At 41.4% G+C, this 20135-nt stretch overlaps 1 protein-coding gene across 3 annotated transcripts in view; it reads left to right on the forward strand.

Annotated features, from left to right (window-relative positions):
* The window catches only part of LAMB4 (laminin subunit beta 4), a 116476-nt gene that overhangs the window by 72877 nt on the left and 23464 nt on the right, over positions 1 to 20135 (forward strand). For all 3 annotated transcript variants that reach the window (XM_064364296.1, XM_064364280.1, XM_064364299.1), the window contains 7 exons: positions 1304 to 1528; positions 2285 to 2505; positions 7095 to 7191; positions 9396 to 9771; positions 13707 to 13867; positions 16358 to 16563; positions 18082 to 18285. In XM_064364296.1, coding sequence (XP_064220366.1) covers positions 1304 to 1528; positions 2285 to 2505; positions 7095 to 7191; positions 9396 to 9771; positions 13707 to 13867; positions 16358 to 16563; positions 18082 to 18285 — 1490 coding nt within the window. The remainder of the gene's footprint in view (positions 1 to 1303; positions 1529 to 2284; positions 2506 to 7094; positions 7192 to 9395; positions 9772 to 13706; positions 13868 to 16357; positions 16564 to 18081; positions 18286 to 20135) is intronic.

A 20135-nucleotide genomic window follows, 5' to 3' on the forward strand; every position in this document is an offset into this window, starting at 1 on the left:
TCCTGACCTCAGGTGATCTGCCCGCGTTGGCCCAAAGTGCTGGGATTACAAGAGCGAGAGCCACCGTACCTGGCCTAAAAATTTTATTTTAAAGACTTTAAGAGGGCTAGGCACAGTGGCTTACACTTGTAATACCAGTACTTTGGGAGGCTGGGAAGTGCGTGAGGGAAGATTGCTTGAGGCCAGGAGTTCAAGACCAGCCTGGGCTGCATAGCAAGACCTTGTCTCCACAAAGAAATTTTTAAAATTAGCTAGGCATGATGGATTGCATCTGTAGTCCTAGGTACTAGGGAGGCTGAGGCAAGAGGATTGCTTGAGCCCAGGAGTTCAAGGCTACAGTGAGCTCTGATTATGTCACTACACTTCAGCCTGGGGCCTGGGCAACAGAACAAGACCCTATCTTTAAATTTAAAAAAAGAAAAAGAGGTATTTAAACATCAGTGTGAATGTTCAATGCAAACAAGAAGATAACTTATGAAGTCTATTTGATTTAATGATATGTAGAACATTTGGCAATATTAATGATAATTACCATCATGATAATAAATTATATCCCTGATTTTCCCCTCATTTGTTACATCTAAGGTTAACAGTTAAATTCTTACCTCTTCGCTTGCAGCCTCTTTTTCATGCACAGTTTGGTGTGTTAGTCAGTTTTTAAGAACTGAGACCATGTTTGAGCTGAATGAACCAAAACGTGGAGAGTGGAGCCACAGTTTGGGCACCTAAAAAGCTGCAGTCATCTCCTGGTTGCAAGGGTACACAGTGTTGGAGAGAAAGGTGGCTCCTCCAGCCTGCTTAACAGAAACAGCCTCAGGGCTCATATGTCATGAAAACTGCTCTTGCTTATCTTCACGTCTAGAAGTGACAGCTGTTGCTGTTTGGGACTTTCCCTTTAGGCCTGCTTTATTTTCACCTTAGTTCACCTCTAGGATCAACTGAGAGTGGGTTGCCCCAGGAGAACAGGGGCTGAGATTAGCCTTGGGTCCTGGGGCACACTAGTGTGATGCTGATTATATAAGGATCTAAAAATCCTGTGCTCACAACTCCATGGTATTTAAAGAAAGCCTGGAATCCATTCTCCACCAAACACTTTTAAGCACTGAATAATAATTTTATTCACTAAATGAATAATAATGAAAATGAAGGTTTTGTTTCACTTAGAACACTTTTCCTTATTCACCCCAAATGTGTGACTTCTCATTCCTAGAGGAACCCAGTAATTTTCTATTTACAACATCGATCTTCTCCTCTCTCCAAACACTGACACCTCACCCCATTCCCTTTTCTCCCTTTCTTTCAGGTACTCAGTGTGGAGAATGCTCTACTGGTTTCTATGGAAATCCAAGAATTTCGGGAGTGCCTTGCCGGCCATGTGCCTGTAACAACAACATAGATGTAACTGATCCAGAGTCCTGCAGCCGGGTAACAGGGGAATGCCTTCAATGTCTGCACAACACTCAGGGCACAAACTGCCAGCTCTGCAAATCAGGTTACTATGGATCAGCCCTCAATCAGACCTGCAGAAGTAAGTCTGCCAAACTCCCCATGGGAAAAATGTCAGCTGAGTGACAGCTCATAAGTGTGTTGTCAGCTCTCCCATGCTCATTTCAGTTAGGCCAGTCCCAGCAGGCAAAAGCAGCACCCACTAGGCGACAAGGCTGTTGTACTGAACTCAGCAACAGAAATTAGTGCAGTACAACCAGTGGTATTCTCAGATGCAGCCACAATGTTGTCACTGGTATTACTTTGCCTTTTGTGTCTGTTGCCTTTAATACCTGTCCTAGTGGATTCAAAGCATTGTTTCTCAGAGTTCAGTCTGCAGTTCACCTGTGTCAGGGCAATTGAGAGGTAAGGTGTATTAGCATGCAAATTCCTAGGCTGTGCTTCAGACCGAATGAGTCAGAGTCTCCGGGAGTGAGGCCCAGGAATCTGCATTGTAACAAACTTATCAAGTGACTGTAATGTATAAGTAAACCATTGTTTTCAAGTCATTTAAATAAAGGAAACTTTGGTGAGTGGCATGAGGGAAAAATAAGACTTTTAGTCATCCTAACTGTGAGCTCTTGGTGCAAGTTCAATCACATGCACTTGCCATTTGGGGAGATCAGAAACCACTGAATGGGTTCAACCTACATAGATTCTTTGGTAAATTCTTTACTATTATAAGGTATTTGTTCTTTGAGCCCTTGGAGAAACGATACATTCAGGTCTAAAAAGTATGGTTTGCTAAATGCCACATTTATCATTGAATTTACCTCTGATGATGATTTTATCATCCCAGGATGCTCCTGCCATGCTTCTGGTGTGAGTCCCGCAGAGTGTCCCCCTGGTGGGGGAGCTTGCCTCTGTGACCCTGTCACTGGTGCGTGCCCTTGTCTGCCGAATGTCACAGGTCTGGCCTGTGACCGTTGTGCTGATGGATACTGGAATCTGGTCCCTGGCAGAGGATGTCAGTCATGTGACTGTGATCTTAGGACCTCTCAAAGTAGCCACTGTGACCAGGCAAGATACTTTAAAACTTACTAGTGCACTCAAATGTGTAAAGAAAGTTTCCCTTATGTACTGTTGTTAATTAGTGCATTTAAACAGGATTGGCCTTACAGGGAATGGAGTCAGCATCTATCAAGGAATGAAAACCAAAAAAACAGAATGAGCATCTCAGAGTTCAGCTTCGCCTCCTTCCGTTTTCTCTAGGGCCTTTCTGTGACTGAGGAAGTCAGAATCCATATACAGTGAAACACAGACATCAACCTCACCTTTCATTATTTCATACATGTAATCATAGGGAAGACCTAAAAAATAGATAGTTAATCAGAAGAGATTATTAATCAGAATGAAAATAAACAGATAACTTCAAAATCCAAAATTCCATTTTAAAAACTGAGCTGTCGTTTCCCATAGCTCACCAATTGGCTTTACATATGGGTAAAATAAGTTTTCTTGACTTCTAGACTGGCATCAATCATGCCTTAAGAATGTAGGCATGTGTACCAGGAGCAAATCTTAAATGTTTCCTATACAGTTAATACTACATCGATAGACGCACATGTGATTTTTTGGTCAATACAACAGTGAGCACGAAATTTTTAATAATGATAACTTGTGGAAAACTGTTTGTTAGTATCATGCTGCTTTTTTTGATGGTTTTGGTTTTTATCTTTTGGCTTAATCTACTCTTTGAAACAATTTTCACATTAATAGAGTTTGGGAGGAAAAGGGTAAACAATGACAAGAAGTATTAGAAAAAGCCAAATTCACAATATAGGGATCAGGATTTAATTGGAACGAAAATGCTAATTTAAGAAACTGGAGTCTTTCCAATTAGTAAGCATAGCTCACCTCCAATTTCAGCTCCACTGCTCAACCATTATTCAAAGGTCAAATCTTTTGAAGGTAATTCTTACATGGAGAATGTGTTTTTCCTTCTCTTCTTTTTCTTTCTCTCCAGTCCTCATCCACCAACCCACATAAACACCTTACCTTTTTTTAAATAAGCTTTTTATTTTAGAACTTGTGTTTGTGAAGTTGTAAAGATAGAACTGAGAAAATAAACCCCCTACCCAGTTTCTTCTATTATTAACACCTTATATTAGTTTAATAACATTTGTCACTATTAATGAACCAATATTTATATATTACTGCTAACTAAACTCTTTAATTTAGTCAGATTTCCTTAATCTTTACCTAATGCCCTTTTTCTGTTCTGGGAATCCATTCAGAACACATTTAGTCATCTTATTTCCTTAGGCTCCTCTTGGCTGTGATAGTTTCTCAAGTCTTCCTTATTTTGTAGAATGTCCCTGAAATCAAATTTATCTGATATTCTTCTCATGATTAGACTGGGTTTATAGGTTCTGAAAAGACAGGGAGGTCAAGTGCCACTCTCATCACATCATATCAAGGGTACATATTATTAACACGACTTCTCACTGTTAATGTGAGTCTTGGTCACCTGGCTGAAGCAGTGTTAGTCAGGTTGTTATATCATCAAGTTACTCTTTTTCCTCCTTTTTCCATTGGACTTTATGAAAGGAAGTCACTGTGTATAACCTACTTGAAGAGTAGGGAGCTATGTTCTTCCTCCTCAAGGACAAAGTGCCTCCATGAATCACTGGAATTCTTCTGCACTGGAGATTTGTCTGTTGTCTAACATTTATTCATGCAACCATTTATTTATATCAGCATGGACTCATGGATATTTATATTTTTGGGGATAATCCAACTCTATTTTGTGGTTCAAATTGTTCCAGCTTTGGTCACTGGAAGCTCTTTCAGTGGCTCCTGTGTCCATTTAACATAGGTCAATACTGTATAGTTTTTTGTTTGTTTGTTTGTTTGAGACAGAGTCTCACCCTGTCACCAGGCTGGAGTGCAGTGGCACAATCTCAGCTCACTGCAACCTCCGCCTCCCGGGTTGAAGCAATTCTCCTGCCTCAACCTCCTGAGTAGCTGAGATTACAGGTGCGTGCCACCACACCCAGCTAATGTTTTGTATTTTATTAGAGACGGGTTTCACCATGTTGGCCAGGCTGACATAGAACTCCTGACCTCATGATTCACCCCCCTCAGCCTCCCAGAGTGCTGGGATTACAGGCATAAGCCACTGCGCCCAGCCTACTGTAGAGTTTTTAAAAGTATTTCTTACTTCCTGGCACTGCAAAATGTTCCAGACTTATCTTATGTATTCTCTGCCCTAGTCCTAGAATCAGCTATTTCTCTAAGGAGCGCTGGTTCCTTTACTAGAGAATGGTGTTAGAAACCAAGATCTGGACCCTGGATGGCCATGCCTGTTTTATAAGCTCCCCCTACTCCCCACACCTGCAGCCACAAACATGGAATAGTGTGGTAGATCTCCACATAACCGCCTGGCTTCCCAATTCTTGAAGAACTCCGAATGCTCATGACAACACTATGTGGCAAGTTTCTTAGACCTTTTGGGAGGCATATTTGTAGCAGCATTCGACAAAGACCACACTTCTGAGGTAGCCTATGAAGCTGAAAGTTAGATGGTATTGGTTTAACCAGGAAGCCCCTCATGACAAGGATACTTTGGGTTATTTGGTCCATAGGGGATCCCTTGGGGGAACATTGCTTTCTGCGATCAGAAAACATGTTCATTGGAGTACAGGGAAGACATGTGAACATTTAGATTCCTAGCTGTTTAAACAATTACTGATAGATGTCTCTATGTTACTCAAGAGGTGGTTCCCGGTACATTCCCACAGAGAGATCCAAATATGCCATCCAATATTTTTATCAACACTTAGATGGAGCTGGAGAAACATGCTTCTCAAATTTGCAGATATTACAAAGCTGTAAGCTTATGTGATAAAAACAGAGCAAGATATCCCAGTAGTCTGTCATGCAGGATGGAAACAAGGAGACGAAGTGTTAACAGGGTAAAAGTAAAGTTTTGCAATTGGGTTTGAAAAATCCCTTGCATAAATACAGGGTGGGAGTAATAACTTGGCACCAGCTCCTATGAGAAACATTTGAGGGTTTTCATTGCATGCAGGCTTCCAGTGTGCCAGCAGCATGGCAGGGCTGCCAAAGAAGTGATGCCTGGACAGGCTGGACTGGGGGGTGCTGTGCCCAGGTTCAGGGCAGTTACCATCCCATTGTCTGCTCTACTGGCCCAATGGTGCCAGGAGCATTGTTGTCATTTCTGAGCACCATATTTTAAACATTATGTTGACAGACTAGTACGTGCCCAAAGGGAGACAACCAAGATAATGGATAGAACTACGCTCATCTGTGATGAAGGCTAGAGAGAATCAGGAGTGATCGACCTGAAAGAAAGAAGCCTAGGCAGGTTGGGATGGCCATCTCTAGTGGGGAGAAGGACTTTAGTAAGGGGAAAGAGGCAATTGCAAAATGTTTTGCGCAATTTTGTAAGACAGGACACAGAACAATGGGAACAAGTTAAAAGGAGGCAGATTCTACTTCAGTATAAGAAAGCACTGCCCAACAATCAGGGCAATCAGCAACACGACAGGCCTTGGGGCAACAAGTATCCTATAACTCCCTATATTTGAGCAAAAGCTGGCAGGAACTCCAAAGATGGATTGAAATCTGGCAGATACAGGCTGGGCGTGGTGGCCCACAACTATAATCCCAGCACTTTGGGAGGCTGAGGCAGGTGAGTCACTTGAGATCAGGAGTTCAAGACCAGCCTGGCCAACACGGTGAAACCTCGTCTGTACTAAAAATACAAAAATTTGCTGGGTGTGGTGGTGGGCGCCTGTAATCCCAGCTACTCAGGAGGTTGAGGTAGGTGTAATTGCTTGAATCTGGGAGCCAGAGTTACGCTGAGCCAAGATAGTACCACTGCCCTCCAGCCTGGGCAACAGAGCGAGACTCCATCTCAAAAAAAGACAAAAGAGAAGAAACATGGCAGATCCAGTCACTCTATGAATCCAGCTAGTTATTCAGGGAAACTTATGGAGTTGTTTAAACAGCAAATTTAGGACTATAACAATAGTGATTTGCTTTTGTATTTTCTCTTATTAATTTTCCAACCTCCTCAGTTTTCAGAAAAGCTGGTCAAGAGTTCAGTTGAGAGGGTAAAGGAAAGTTCAGCCCTCTCCGAAAGTAACTCTCATTAAATCATTAAGCCTGAAATACAAAAAAAGATGTTTTTTTGTGCACAACGCAAATCCAGTTGGTAGAAACTACATCATACATTCCATAATGAAAACATTACTTGCCACATTAATTGATGAATGTTAGACCAGGTCTTTGGCCTCGTTCACTTATGGGGGAACTCCCATAACAGTTGAGGAAAAGAATGTGGCCCATTTCCCATCATGTGTTTTGTTTTCATTTATATCTGTGTATATTTCCCAGTTTGGGACCACCTGTTCCTGAACAGCTGGAAGCAGGCGATATATTCAAGAACTTTAAGCCAAAGTACATTAACTCCTGATCCTTGGTATTGTTGGGGGTGGCTGCTGGCCATGGGAACCATCCTTCCTCCGCCTTTACACAGCTGTATGTTCTAAATCACCGGAGGGGAAAGTGTTTCCTATTAAAATTCATGTTTTTTTAGACCATAAAGCTTGTCAGTTCCTCACCCATGACTGTTCTCACAGCTTACAGGCCAGTGTCTGTGTAAATTAGGCTACCGTGGGAAACGTTGCAGTGAGTGCCAGGAAGATTATTATGGTGATCCACCTGGGCAATGCATTCGTAAGTATTGGAAATTCTAAAAACCCGTCAGTACAATCAGCCTGGGCCTACCGTGGACATGCTATGAACCAACTGCATTTTAAATTTCTTTTTTTGAATGTTGCTTTTAAATAAGGTGGACTTAGAAAGTTCACAAAGTTTAATTCTGCATTTTGAAAATAATCTTCCTGTAGCCCTACAAAAAGATTATTTTCCTCCTATGTTAACAGTTTTGCCTATATTAAAATTTGTAGCCTGTATTAAAATTCCTCCAACTCATCACAAATGAAATAGCTTCCAAAAGAAGTCAATCCAAAGAAATGTCAGATATCATCATGGGCTTACCACCATGGTCAGCCATACATCGCCACACGTGGCAACTCTTTCCTCCTCTCCATTCCTCTATAAATGTGCCCTTGTGGCTAAAAAATATTGCTCATTCCCTTACCCCATTCAAATACACATTCTGAATGATTTTCTCTGGGACCCAGTTATTCAATTTTCTAAGTGGAATTGCTGCGTTAAAACCAGGAGTGAGGCCCAGCGTGGTGGCTCACACCAGTAATCCCAGAACTTTGGGTGGCTGATGCGGGTGGATAAGGAGGTCAGGAGCTCAAGACCAGCCTGGCCAACATAGTGAAACCCCATCTCTACTAAGAAATACAAAAAAATTAGCTGGGCATGGTGGTGTGTGCCTGTAGTCCCAGCTACCCAGGAGGCTGAGGCAGGAGAATCACTTGAACTGGGGAGGCGGAGGTTGCAGTGAGCCGAGATCATGCCACTGCACTCCAGCCTGGTCAACAGAGTGAGACTTCATCTCAAAAAACAAAACAAAACAAAACAAACAAACAAACAAAAACTCAGGGTGAAATTTTGGCTCTTGGAAAATCTGTCTTAGAGTGCTTCTTTCTCTGTGTCCCTCTACTATTTTGATAATCTTATTTCATAAAAATGCTTTCATCTTTTATAAAGAAGCAGTAGAGAAAACTGCAAATAATCAAGTTAGACCACAGACTACACTAAAGCTCTTGGGGAAGAGCAGCTAATGAGGGAGAATGGCCTCCAGCTGGTGAAGTGACATGACACCGCCCCCAGCAAGGGGTGCCTGCTAAGCCTCTGGGCCAAGGCCTATGTGCTGGACAGATGGTATCTAGCTGAAGAGCCTAGTGTTTTTATTTGTAATTGGCATCATTTTTACCAAACTGACAAATTTATTTTTTTCTTTCTTTCTTTCTTTTTTATTTATTTTTTTTGATACAGGGTCTCACTCTGTTGCCTGGGCTGGAGTACAGTGGCATGATCACAGCTCACTACAGCTTTGACCTCCCTGGGCTCAGGTGATCCTCCCCGCTCATCCCCCAGAATAGCTAGGAGGGCATACATGTGCATGCCACCACACCTGGCTAATTTTGGTATTTTTTGTAGAGATAGAGTTTCACCATGTTGCTCATGCTGGTCTGGAACTCTTGGGCTCAAGCAATCCACCCACCTTAGCCTCCCAAAGTGCTGGAATTACAGGCATAAGCCACCCTGCCCAGCCTCAAATGCATTTTTAAATTACTTGTTCCTTGTAGTTAGTCCAAAAACATAGGCTAGTGATTCCCTAACCTTTTGGAAATTGCAGTAAGCTCAACAGATCTCCCCATCCTCTGTCTTCAGGCTTGGTCAGAAACCTGCTTAAATAAAGTACCGTATGAGGTCAGTTATTTTTTAAAATTAAGACAAAATGAATTTAATTTCTCCTCCTTTTTGGAAAATGCAATTGTTTTCCTTATGTAATAGAAGACAGCATTGTCAGCACGCCCAAGCTGGGCTTTATTTACTCAGAAGAAGTGCGACCTTGGGACTTCTTAGAGAGGCTATAACAAACCTGAATCACCCTCGGTGACTGTAGCAGCAGAGTTACTACCATGTGTCCATCATTAAATCACACTTCTTACTCAAATAGATGAAGATCCCATGTGTAGACACTTGCACTCACACAATAAAAACATCTAATATTTGCCAAATCGAGATAGTAAACTGATTTGTTAGTGGAATATAGAGAGCTGTGCTGTCTTGTAATGGCTATCACACAGATCTCTGCAATTATATTGACTTTAAATGTTCATCTTAAAAGTGTGAGTTGGGAAGATTCTCAGGAGAGAGGAAAAGACCTGATTCTTGAGATAGGCATCAGCAAAAGACCCAGTGACATTCTCTGCTCCTTCTCTTTTACTTTTTAGCATGTGATTGCAACAGGGCAGGTACCCAGAAGCCCATCTGTGATCCAGACACAGGCATGTGCCGCTGCCGGGAGGGTGTCAGCGGCCAGAGATGTGATCGCTGCGCCCAGGGTCACAGCCAGGAATTCCCTACTTGTCTTCGATGTCACTTGTGCTTTGATCAATGGGACCACACCATTTCTTCCCTCTCCAAAGCGGTGCAAGGGTTAATTAGACTGGCTACTAACGTGGAAGATAAAAGAGAGACCCTGCCTGTCTGTGAGGCAGACTTCAAAGGCCTCAGAGAGATTGTGTCTGAAATAGAAAGGATTTTGAAACATCCTGTTTTCCCATCTGAGAAATTCTTAGACGTCAAGGATTATCATGACTCTGTTAGGTAAGATTTGCATTCAAGTAACAGCCAAACTCCTGCTTTACCTTAACTCTCGCCAAGCTTTAACATCCTCAGCCTTCAATTTAGAAATGTACCTATGTTGACTATAGGGAACTGATAGTTGTTCAGTTAATAACCAGGCTGGGCTGGGCACAGTGGCTCATGGCTATAATCCCAGTACTTTGGGAGGCCAAGGCAGGCAGATAACTTGAGGTCAGGAGTTCTACACCAGCCTGGCCAACATGGGGAAACCCTGTCTCTACTAATAATACAAAAATTGGCCAGGTGTGGTGGTGCATGCCTGTAATCCCAGCTACTCAGGAGGCTGAGGCAGGAGAATCGCTTGAACCTGGGAGGCCAAGGTTGCAGTGAGCCATGATTGCGCCACTGCACTCCAGCCTGGGTGACAAGAGCAAAACTCTGTCTCAAAAAAAAAAAAAGCTGGACATGGTGGCTCACACCTGTAATCTCAGCACTTTGGGAGGCCAAGGCGGTGGATCATCTGAGGTTGGGAGTTCGAGACCAGCCTGACCAACATGGAGAAACCCCGTCTCTGCTAAAAATACAAAAAATTAGCCAGGTGTGGTGGTGCATGCCTATAATCCCAGCTACATGAGAGGCTGAGGTAGGAGAATTGCTTGAACCTGGGAGGCAGAGGTTGCAGTGAGCCAAGATCACACCATTGCACTCCAGCCTGGGCAACAAGAGCAAAACTCCATCTCAAAACAAAACACCCCAGTTGGTAATCATGTTTGTCTACTTTTTTCTTACACAGTTAGGATTATATGCTACTTTTCCAGATCCCATTGATTATAACAAAAAGACAGTCTTGATGGGGAAGCCCAAACTCAGCAAAGCTGAAAGATATGAAATTGGAAATATGGTAGTTTCAAAAATATATATTTTTTTCAATGATACATGTAGGGAAAATTTACCAAATCTTTCCAAGTTCTTCAGTTGTTTAGAAGCCTATACATTAATATGAAATCTTATACCAAGTATGGTAGTTTCCCAAAAATGCAAGCTCATTTTTATTACATATTACTGAATCTTTTTTTAAATTTATCAACCATTTGTTGAGATTACGTTGATAGTTTTGGGCCACCGCTCAGCAAACTACAGCCCAAGGGTGGAATCTGACACAGCCTCTTTCTGTAAATAAAGTTTTGTTGGGGCGCAGCCACGCCCATTTATTTACACCTCCTCTGTGGCTGCTGTCTCTACAATGGCAGAGTTGAGTAGTTATGACAGAGATGCTATGATTCCTAGGGCAAAGTTTGCCAGCCTGTTGGGGCAAAACCAGGATGAACATAGTTTCTACCCCCATAGAAGTACACAGTCTACTAAGAAACCCCAAAAATGTGCTTACCTAGCAAAATCTCCTTCCTCCCCAAGAAAAGTTCCTAGATTAAGTAATAGTTAAAGCTGCAGAGGTTTATGTCATATATAACATGAGTATAAATATAACATCACTCATTATCTATAGGGAAATACGGTAATTGCTTAAAAGTTGCACAAGGAAGAAAGTACCACCCACCTAGGTAGTTCAGGGAAAGGACCACCGCATCATAAATGCAGCAACAGGGCCCAGGGAAGCCACATGGCCAGGGCCAAGCTGGCAGGTGACAACAAGCACATCTATACCTCTCTCAAGACTTCTGGGTTGGGCATAGTGGCTCACACCTCTAATTCCAGCACTTTGGGAGGCTGAGGTGGTAGAATTACTTGAGGCCAGGAGTTCAAGACCAGCCTGGGCTACATAGCAAGAAGATCACATAAGCCCAGGAGTTCAAGGCCGCAGAGAACTATGATTGTGTCACTGCACTCCAGTTTGGGTGACAGAATGAGACTCTGTCTCTAAAAACAAAAACAAAAGCAAAAAAACTACTTCTGCACTGCAGGATCTAGACCCCTGTGTTAACAGATCTCCTCAATTTTCAAGAGATGTCAGACAGCCATATTCTTACTGAAATATCCCCACTTCAAAATGTAAACAGCTAATCCAATAGCACTTGTAAGAAACCCTACTGTATAGCCCAAAGAAGACAAGTCTGAGAAAGAGCTTTGGCCCATGGACGACTGGCATGTGGTTAGACACCATTAGGAAAATGTCAAAGTAGCACAAAGAGAGCAGAATGAGCCAATCCACAGTGGATATTCTGGACAAAGAGACTACAAGAACCAGAGAGAGCGAGAAAGAGGAGTCCACCAGGCCTGGAGGTAGGAGAAAGCAGTGGCTACGGAACCTCTTCAGCCAGCAGTCCAGAGGCCTGTTCCCTCCTGGTCCACCTGCCAAACTCCTACTTCTCCTTTTTTTTTGACAGAATCTTACTCTGTCACCCAGGCTGGAGTGCAATCTTGGCTCACTGCAACCTCCACCTCCTGGGTTCAAGTGATTCTCCCTGCCTCAGCTTCCTGAGTAGCTGGCATTACTGGCACCCGTCACCATGCCCAGCTAATTTTTGTATTTTCAGTAGAGATGGGGTTTCGCCACGTTGGCCAGGCTGGCCTCGAACTCCTGACCTCAAGTGATTCGTCCACCTCGGCCTCCCAAAGCGCTGGGATTACAGACGTGAGCCATCGCGCCGGGACCAAACTCCTACTTCTCTTTAACAGTCACACAAATATCACCTCCTCCCTGAAGCCTTTCCTGACTTCCTCACAGAGAGGCTGTGTTTCCTTCTCCATCGTCTCCCCTCTGCGTGCTCCTTTGCTATTGCCTCGCTGGGGGATGCCCTGGGCAGGGTCAGCCCTCTCCCGTGCTAGTCTTCTTCAGGCCTGGTGTAGTTCCATAAAAAATGTTGCTGGATAAACTACAAGTGGACGGGGAACAGGAGGACAAAGGACCCCAGGTGTTATGAGCATATATTCAGAAGTCAAACCACCTCGTTTAAATCCGCTTACTAGATGTGTGGCTTTGGGCAAGCTACTCAATTCCTCCAAGCTTCAATTTCTTTATCACAAAAGAAAGAGATAAAGCCTGGATTTCATAGGATCCTTGTGAGAATCACTCAAGACATGTCACTTAGCATAGTGCCTGGCACATGTAAGTGCTTATGGAGTCCCAATTAGAGTAATCGTCATTATTTTTATTATTATTAGCCTGAAGAATTGCAGTTGTGACAATTGGAACCTAAAGGAAGAATCTATAGATTAGAGGGGAGAGTTACAGCAGAAAACGGTAGGAAGCATCGCAGTTGTGCCAAGATAAATTAGTCCCATAAATTCATTTTATAACTTCCCTCAACTGTACCTTTCGAGATTTGCACACGTTTCCCCATCTTGAGGAATGTGTTCATTACTCCCTCGAAGCAAGTGTAGGTGCTAAACCCAGCAAATTGAAGCATGACAAAGGTGTAACCCATCAAAGAAGAAGGTGCTGGGAAAAAAACCCAGGGGAACACTCTCCAACAAGAAAACCTTCCCGTCACTAATGGAAAATAAGAATTAGGACCCTGTACAGAAGTAGCACTGAAAAGAACCTTGCTGAATGCAGATTGATTCTAAATGAAGGACTGATTTTACCCCAGGCTGAGAAAAGAGTTCTGTTTTATCATATGTTGAAAGCCAAATGTAGATGAGCTCCCTTAGATTGATTTAACTGAAGCATGTCTGAATGCATGTTTTGGAAACCCAAAATGAAGACAGAGCTTAAGCATTCAAAATGGAATGATTTGAAAGCCTTTATTCTACTAGACCTTGTATGCTGTCCATATTTTAAACGAATGTTGGATAGTCCAGCAAGGTGAATTCAGATGAAAGAGATGAGACACAGATACAATTATAAACCAACAAATGAAAAACTTGATGAAAAAATTCTTGATTAGGTATTCTAATCAAGAATACCTAACAATTAGGGCAATTTTTGTGGCATTTTTTCACCAATATATCAAATGTAATACAAGCTTAACTACATCCATCCTCACTTTCTCTGATAGAAAACAAATCATGCAGCTAAATGAACAATTGAAGGCCGTGTATGAATTTCAAGATCTGAAAGATACAATAAAAAGAGCAAAGAATGAAGCAGACCTCTTACTTGAAGACCTTCAGGAAGAAATTGATTTGCAATCCAGTGTCCTTAATGCAAGCATTGTGGGTAAGGGAAAAAATGCATTTTTGACTGTCTGTACAAAGTTTGATGAGATCCATAGTGCATTCCATTAGAGGGTCATCCTGTGCTTACCAGTCACAGTGCCTGAGCACTTTAGAACATGCAAACATGCTCCTTAAAGGTATTATTTGTTCATGGATATTTCAACTTTTAAACATCGCAGAGCCTGGATAGTATTCACTCAAAATAACAAGTGAACAATGTCTGATATTAAACAAATGCTAATACCCAAAGTAATCTAGTGCCAAACCCATGTGAGGGGTCTTGAGTAGTCAGCAACAGAAATTCTAATATGGTCACAAGCGAATGAGAGAGATGTTTATATGCCTTCCTTGGTATAAGCCACTCCATTTTCAGTAACCATAAATGCAAAGGAATGTGAGGCAAAAAGGAATTCAACACAACATTTCTCATAAGAGCTTTGTAGGGGTGGGAGTCATGCAACATATATAGGCCCTTAACTCATATCGCATAGTTCTTAAAACTGAATGCGATCCATGCCTACGCCAAAATAATTTGCAGGAGAAATGGAACTCTAAAGCAAACCTTTGATGAGCTTATCTCCTATTCAAGATGACACCCCTGTTATATTTGGAAATGGACAACCTGTTACTACTGAGAGAAGCATCACTGAGTTTATTCACACCTAAGCCATCCAATTGAGAGGTAAATGGAAAATACAAATGAACCCATGTCAAGAAAAAACTTTGACTGCTTTTCCTTGGTCTATGTATATACTCCTACACTTGATCTGATTGTGACCTAGAAGAGAAAAAATAGGCAGAATTTTCCTAAAGAATGCCTAAATTTAGTGAAATAAATTCTAGCAAAGATGTATTGATGATGTTCAATAAATGCCATGTAATAAGGAAGGAATCTACTCTGATTCCTAATCTAGAAGACGGTTCCCACTGAAAGAACCCAAAATCCTTCAGAGGTTACCCCAAGCCAGGTAGAATGAAGTGAAACTGCCCCCATGCTAATCCTCTCAAGTTTGCAGTCCAACAGCAGTTTCTGGGCTTTTTTTCCAATGCCTGACATTGTGCAGATCATTACAGCAAGTTCCTACCTTTGAGTTATTTCAGTCTAATGGGGGATGAGGGACAAGAATACAAACCACCCCAAACAGCATTAAGACTGTTAGAGCATCTTCAAGCTGCTTCAAAAACAGAGTAGCATGGAATTCTTCCTGGGTTCATTAGAAAAGACTTCAGGGAATAGATGACAATTGAATCATCTCTATGGGGTAGAGATAAATCTGCCATAAAAATGAAAGGAGAAACTAATTCTGAGCAATAGGAACTTTTTTTTCATGAGAAGTGAAAAGCATGATATATTAAGAGCATGGCCTTATAAGAACCAGAAAAATTTAAAGATAAGGTATGGTTGTCTCCTGCCTGGATTATGGTTCTATAGGCAGTAAAGGTCAGGACTGTGGGCCTCTGGTTCCTAAAATATGGAGTTATAGCTTAAAGCCCTAATATACTATAAATTACATTAAAATATACCATATATATGATATTACTTTCACAAATTTGTATTAATAATGCAAACATAGAAAATATAGAGAAGTGCATAAGAACACAGGCTGTAGAGTCAAACACCCTGGGTTCACACCCTGGCTTCATCTCTTACTATCAACGAGAACTTAGGCAAATAACTTTCCTCAACAGAGCCTCAGTTTCCTTATTTGTAAAATGAAGATGATCATACTAAAGTGCATTTCACACTTGATGGGAAGTATAGTACAGGCACCTGCAAAGCACCCAACTAGCTGTTTGTTAGCTATTGTTATCAGCCTCAATGTCAGGTTCAGGGAACTGCAGCATCAGGGTGAATCCTGCCCACAGCCTCTCTTTGTACATACTGCTTCAGCAGAACACAACCTCACCCCTTTATTTACATACGGCCTGTAGCTGCTTTCAGTCTACAATGGCAGAGGTGAGTAGTTGTAACAGAAATGCTATGGCCAGCAAAACCTAAAATGTTAATTATTTGGCCTTTGAAGAAAAAGTTTGTCAATTCCTGCTCTATAGAGTTAAGTAAGTTCAGTTGGTTTATCATATTTGACTGTATGTAGGTATTCATACCTACATATTTGTGGAAAATATTTACAGAATATATTCATACTTTCTCAATTCTCTCAAATTATTATCACCAATTTACAGAGGAAGAAACAAAATATAAGAGATGAACTGATTTGCTCAAGGGTATGTCCAGGCAGTAAAGGGTGAAGCCAGGACTCACACCACACCTGTGGACTTAAATTTCAATGCTCTGTATCTATCTATCCATATTTATTACACTATAGCTAATCTTTTCCCCCATCAAATGCAAATTCAAGGAAGAAGATGTTGAAATTTTATAGTGATAACTGAAACCAAGATAGTAGCCAAATTATAGAATGATTATCTTAATAACTGATGTATAATTTCATGTTTTCACAAAATTTACCTTCAATTTGCATTGACGTAGACTCCTCAGAAAACATCAAGAAATATTATCACATATCATCATCTGCTGAAAAGAAAATTAATGAAACTAGTTCCACCATTAATGCCTCTACAAATACCAGGAATGACTTACTTACCATCTTAGATACACTAACCTCAAAAGGAAACTTGTCACTGGAAAAATTAAAGCAGATTAAGATACCAGATATCCAAATATTGAATGAAAAGGTAAATATTCATGACGGTAAGGTCAAAACATTTGTGGTTTTTACTTGGCGTCTGGACCTCTTCAATGATATTTCCCTAGCTTACATTTTAAATTTTTTATTATATGTTATAACTATATAAACATATGTATATATGAAACATACATGTTTTATTATATAGTATAAAAAGCCATATTTTTATTTTTATTTAACTCCAGAATTGATCAAAGAGTAAAGATTGTGGCTTGATTTGGTTATTTGATAATATTTACTATTTTTGGTAAATATATCTAAATGTTCAGTACAGGCCTCTGAATATTTTCTCCTCTTGCTTCGTTATAAGAAAAAGGATAATTATCTTAAAAGAATAAAAAGTGGGCCAGATGCAGTGGTTCACGCCTGTAATCCCAGCACTTTGGGAGGCCAAGACCAGCCTGGCCAATATGGTGAAACCTCGTCTCTATTAAATGTGCCAAAAAAATTAGCCAGGTATAGTGGCAGGCACCTGTAATCCCAACTACTCAGGAGGCTGAGGCAGAGAATTGCTTCAACCCGGGAGGCGGAGGTTGCAGTGAACCGAGATCACAGCACTGTACTCCAGCCTGGGTGACAGAATGAGACTCTGTCTCAAAATAAATAAATAAATAAAAAGAAAAGAATAAAAAGTTTCGGCTGGATGTGGTCGCTCATACCTGTAATTCCAGCACTTTGGGAGGCTGAGGTAGGTGGATTACTTGAGGCCAGGAGTTCGAGACCAGTCTGGCCAATATGGTGAAACCCGTCTCTACAAAAAACACAAAAATTAGCTGGGCCTGGTGGCGCAGACCTGTAATCCCAGCTGCTTGGGAGGTTGAGGCAGGAGAATCACTTGAACCTGGGAGGTTCAGGTTGCAGTGAGCAGAGATGGAGCCACTGCACTCCAGTCTGGGTGAGAGAAGGAGACTCCATCTCAATAAATTAAGTAATTAATTTAAAAGTGTAACTAACATATAATTCCTAAAAGTTCAAGTATTTTCTCAAAAAATTAGAAATACAAAATGACAGATTGGGGCACGATACTGATAAGTAATTTAGATGTTTTGTTACCTAGGAGATGTTTAATGGGTCATCCCAATGTACCAAGGATGAACAACTATTTAAGAAAACATATGAATAAAGCAGTGTCTCAACTCAATGATCCTGGATGGCATTAGAAAGAACTCTGATGGCCAGGCGTAGCGGCTCATGCCTGTAATCTCAGCACCTTGGGAGGCCAAGGTGGGTGGATCACCTGAGGTCAGGAGTTTGAGAGCAGCCTGACCAAAATGGTGAAACCCCATCTCTACTAAAAATACAAAAAATTGGCCAGGCGTGATGGTGGGCACCTATAATCCCAGCTACTTGGGAAGCTGAGGCAGGAGTCTCGAGGCAGGTGTTGCAGTGAGCTGAGGTCATGCCATTGCACTCCAGCCTGGGCAACAAGAATGACATTTTGTCTCTAAAAATAAAAAAAAGCTCTGACAACAAGTTGCTATTTAACGTAAATCATTTCTCTTGCAAGGTGTGCGGAGATCCAGGAAATGTGCCATGTGTGCTCTTGCCCTGTGGCGGTGCTCTCTGCACTGGCCGGGAGGGGCACAGGCAGTGTGAGGGTCCTGGCTGTCATGGCTCCCTGAAAATCTCTACGAATGCCCTCCAAAAAGCCCAGGAAGCAAAATCCATGATTCATAATTTGGACAAACAGGTTTATGGGCTGAAGAATCAGGTAAATATCTTTTCTTGCATTATTTGTAAAGTTATAGCAATAAAGAAGCAGACTGTTTTAAAATTTATAAAACTGCCATATAACTTCCAATTGAGAAGATAGATTCTAGATATTTGGTGATATTCTAGATATTCCTTATGCCTGAAAACATAGGATAAAATTATATATTGTAGGGTCCAGCCCTACAGGGTTCTGTGAGCCACTCCTGGCTGGTGCAAAGATGAGAAATTGTAGAAATAAAAGGCGACTGGGGGCAGGGTAGATAGGGCATGGCAGTGATAGGGTCAAGTACATCACGTGTCATTCAGGTAGGGGCTTAGGAATTTCTGGCACCCAAAGTGAGGTAAGGAACATAATGCATCAGCTTGATAAGTATTTTTCCATACTTATCAAGAAAGAACTAAAACATTAAGATTTATACTACTATTACTGATTATCTTTTCTAAGACAAAAGGAACCAGGTGCAGAGGTAGAACGTAAGAGTAGACATGGAACATGACCACTGGAGCACAGCATCACATAGAGATAGTTAAGCCCCCGGATGTCTGTGGGCCTACCTGACAGCCGCCAGGCCTTACCACAAGAGCTTGGAGAAGCGGAGTTTTCTCCAGACTTCCCCAGGCAGGAGATGTCTCCTTCCCTACCTGGCTAAACAGCGGGAGCTTTCACAGCGCTGGCGCTGCCGCACAGCTGAGGCACCCTCCAGCAGCCCTCATGTGGGCGTGACAGAGGGTTTAGAGCATCTTGCCTTAGTGTCATTCATTTCACAATGTCACCCCAGGTTCACACTTCTGACCTGAGAGACATTAGTAAAAGGATTAAGATCACCTATGAATAACTAAGATCGCATATGAATAACTAATAAGTACTACGGTTATATTTCTAGTGACTTTCTTCTTCATTATTTATATGAAAATAGGCTGAGGCCTTTTGCTTCTACCTTGGTGCTTATGGGCTCTCCCCCCTACAATAGATAATGGATATAAATGTATCTTTAGAAATAGAGGTGAATATTGATCTATTTCCTATTATATTTATGTATACAGTTGACCCTTGAACAACATGGAGGTTGGGGCACCAAGCCCCCACTCCACAATTGAAAATTCATATATAACTTTTGACTCCTCCAAAACTTAACTGCTAATAACTCACTGTTGACTGGAAGCCTTACCCATAACTTAAATAGTAAATTAACATATATTTATGTATGTATTACATAAAGTAAGCTAAAGATGAGAATATTATCAGAAAAATCACAAGGAAGAGAAAATACACTTACTAGTCATTGAGAGGAAATAGGTGATCATAAAGGTCTTCATCTTCATCTTTACATTGAGTAGGCCAAGGAGGAGGAAAAAGAGAGATTGGTCTTGCTGTCTCAGAGGTGGCAGAGGCAGAGGAGGTGGAAGGGGAGGCAGAAGAGGCAGGCATACTCAGTGTAAGTTTTGTTGAAAAAAATTTCTATATAAGTGGGTGTGTGCAGTTCCAACCTGTGTCATTCAGAGGTCAATTGTGTGTGTAAAGAGAGAGAAAGAATTCAAGATATATTATCATAGGTCATAGACTCCTGTGGACATGTTTGTTTACAGCAAAAACTACATAGAAATGACAAGACTCGAAGTTTTAAAAATTTGAAAACAGGCCAGGAGTAGTGGGTCTCGCCTATAATTCTAGCACTTTGGGAGGCCAAGGCAGGAGGATCCCTTGAGCCCAGGGGTTCAAGACCTGCCTGGGAAACAGAGATAGGTGACCCTATCTCTATTTTATAAAATAATAATAGTAATAATAATAAAAGAAAAATATAAATAGTTAAACTCAATCTCTCAAAGCAAAGAATAATTTTTTATAAA

Source organism: Aotus nancymaae, unplaced genomic scaffold, assembly GCF_030222135.1.
Source record: "Aotus nancymaae isolate 86718 unplaced genomic scaffold, 86718_ANA_hifiasm-v0.15.2.pri h1tg000002l, whole genome shotgun sequence".
Lineage (NCBI taxonomy): Eukaryota > Metazoa > Chordata > Mammalia > Primates > Aotidae > Aotus > Aotus nancymaae.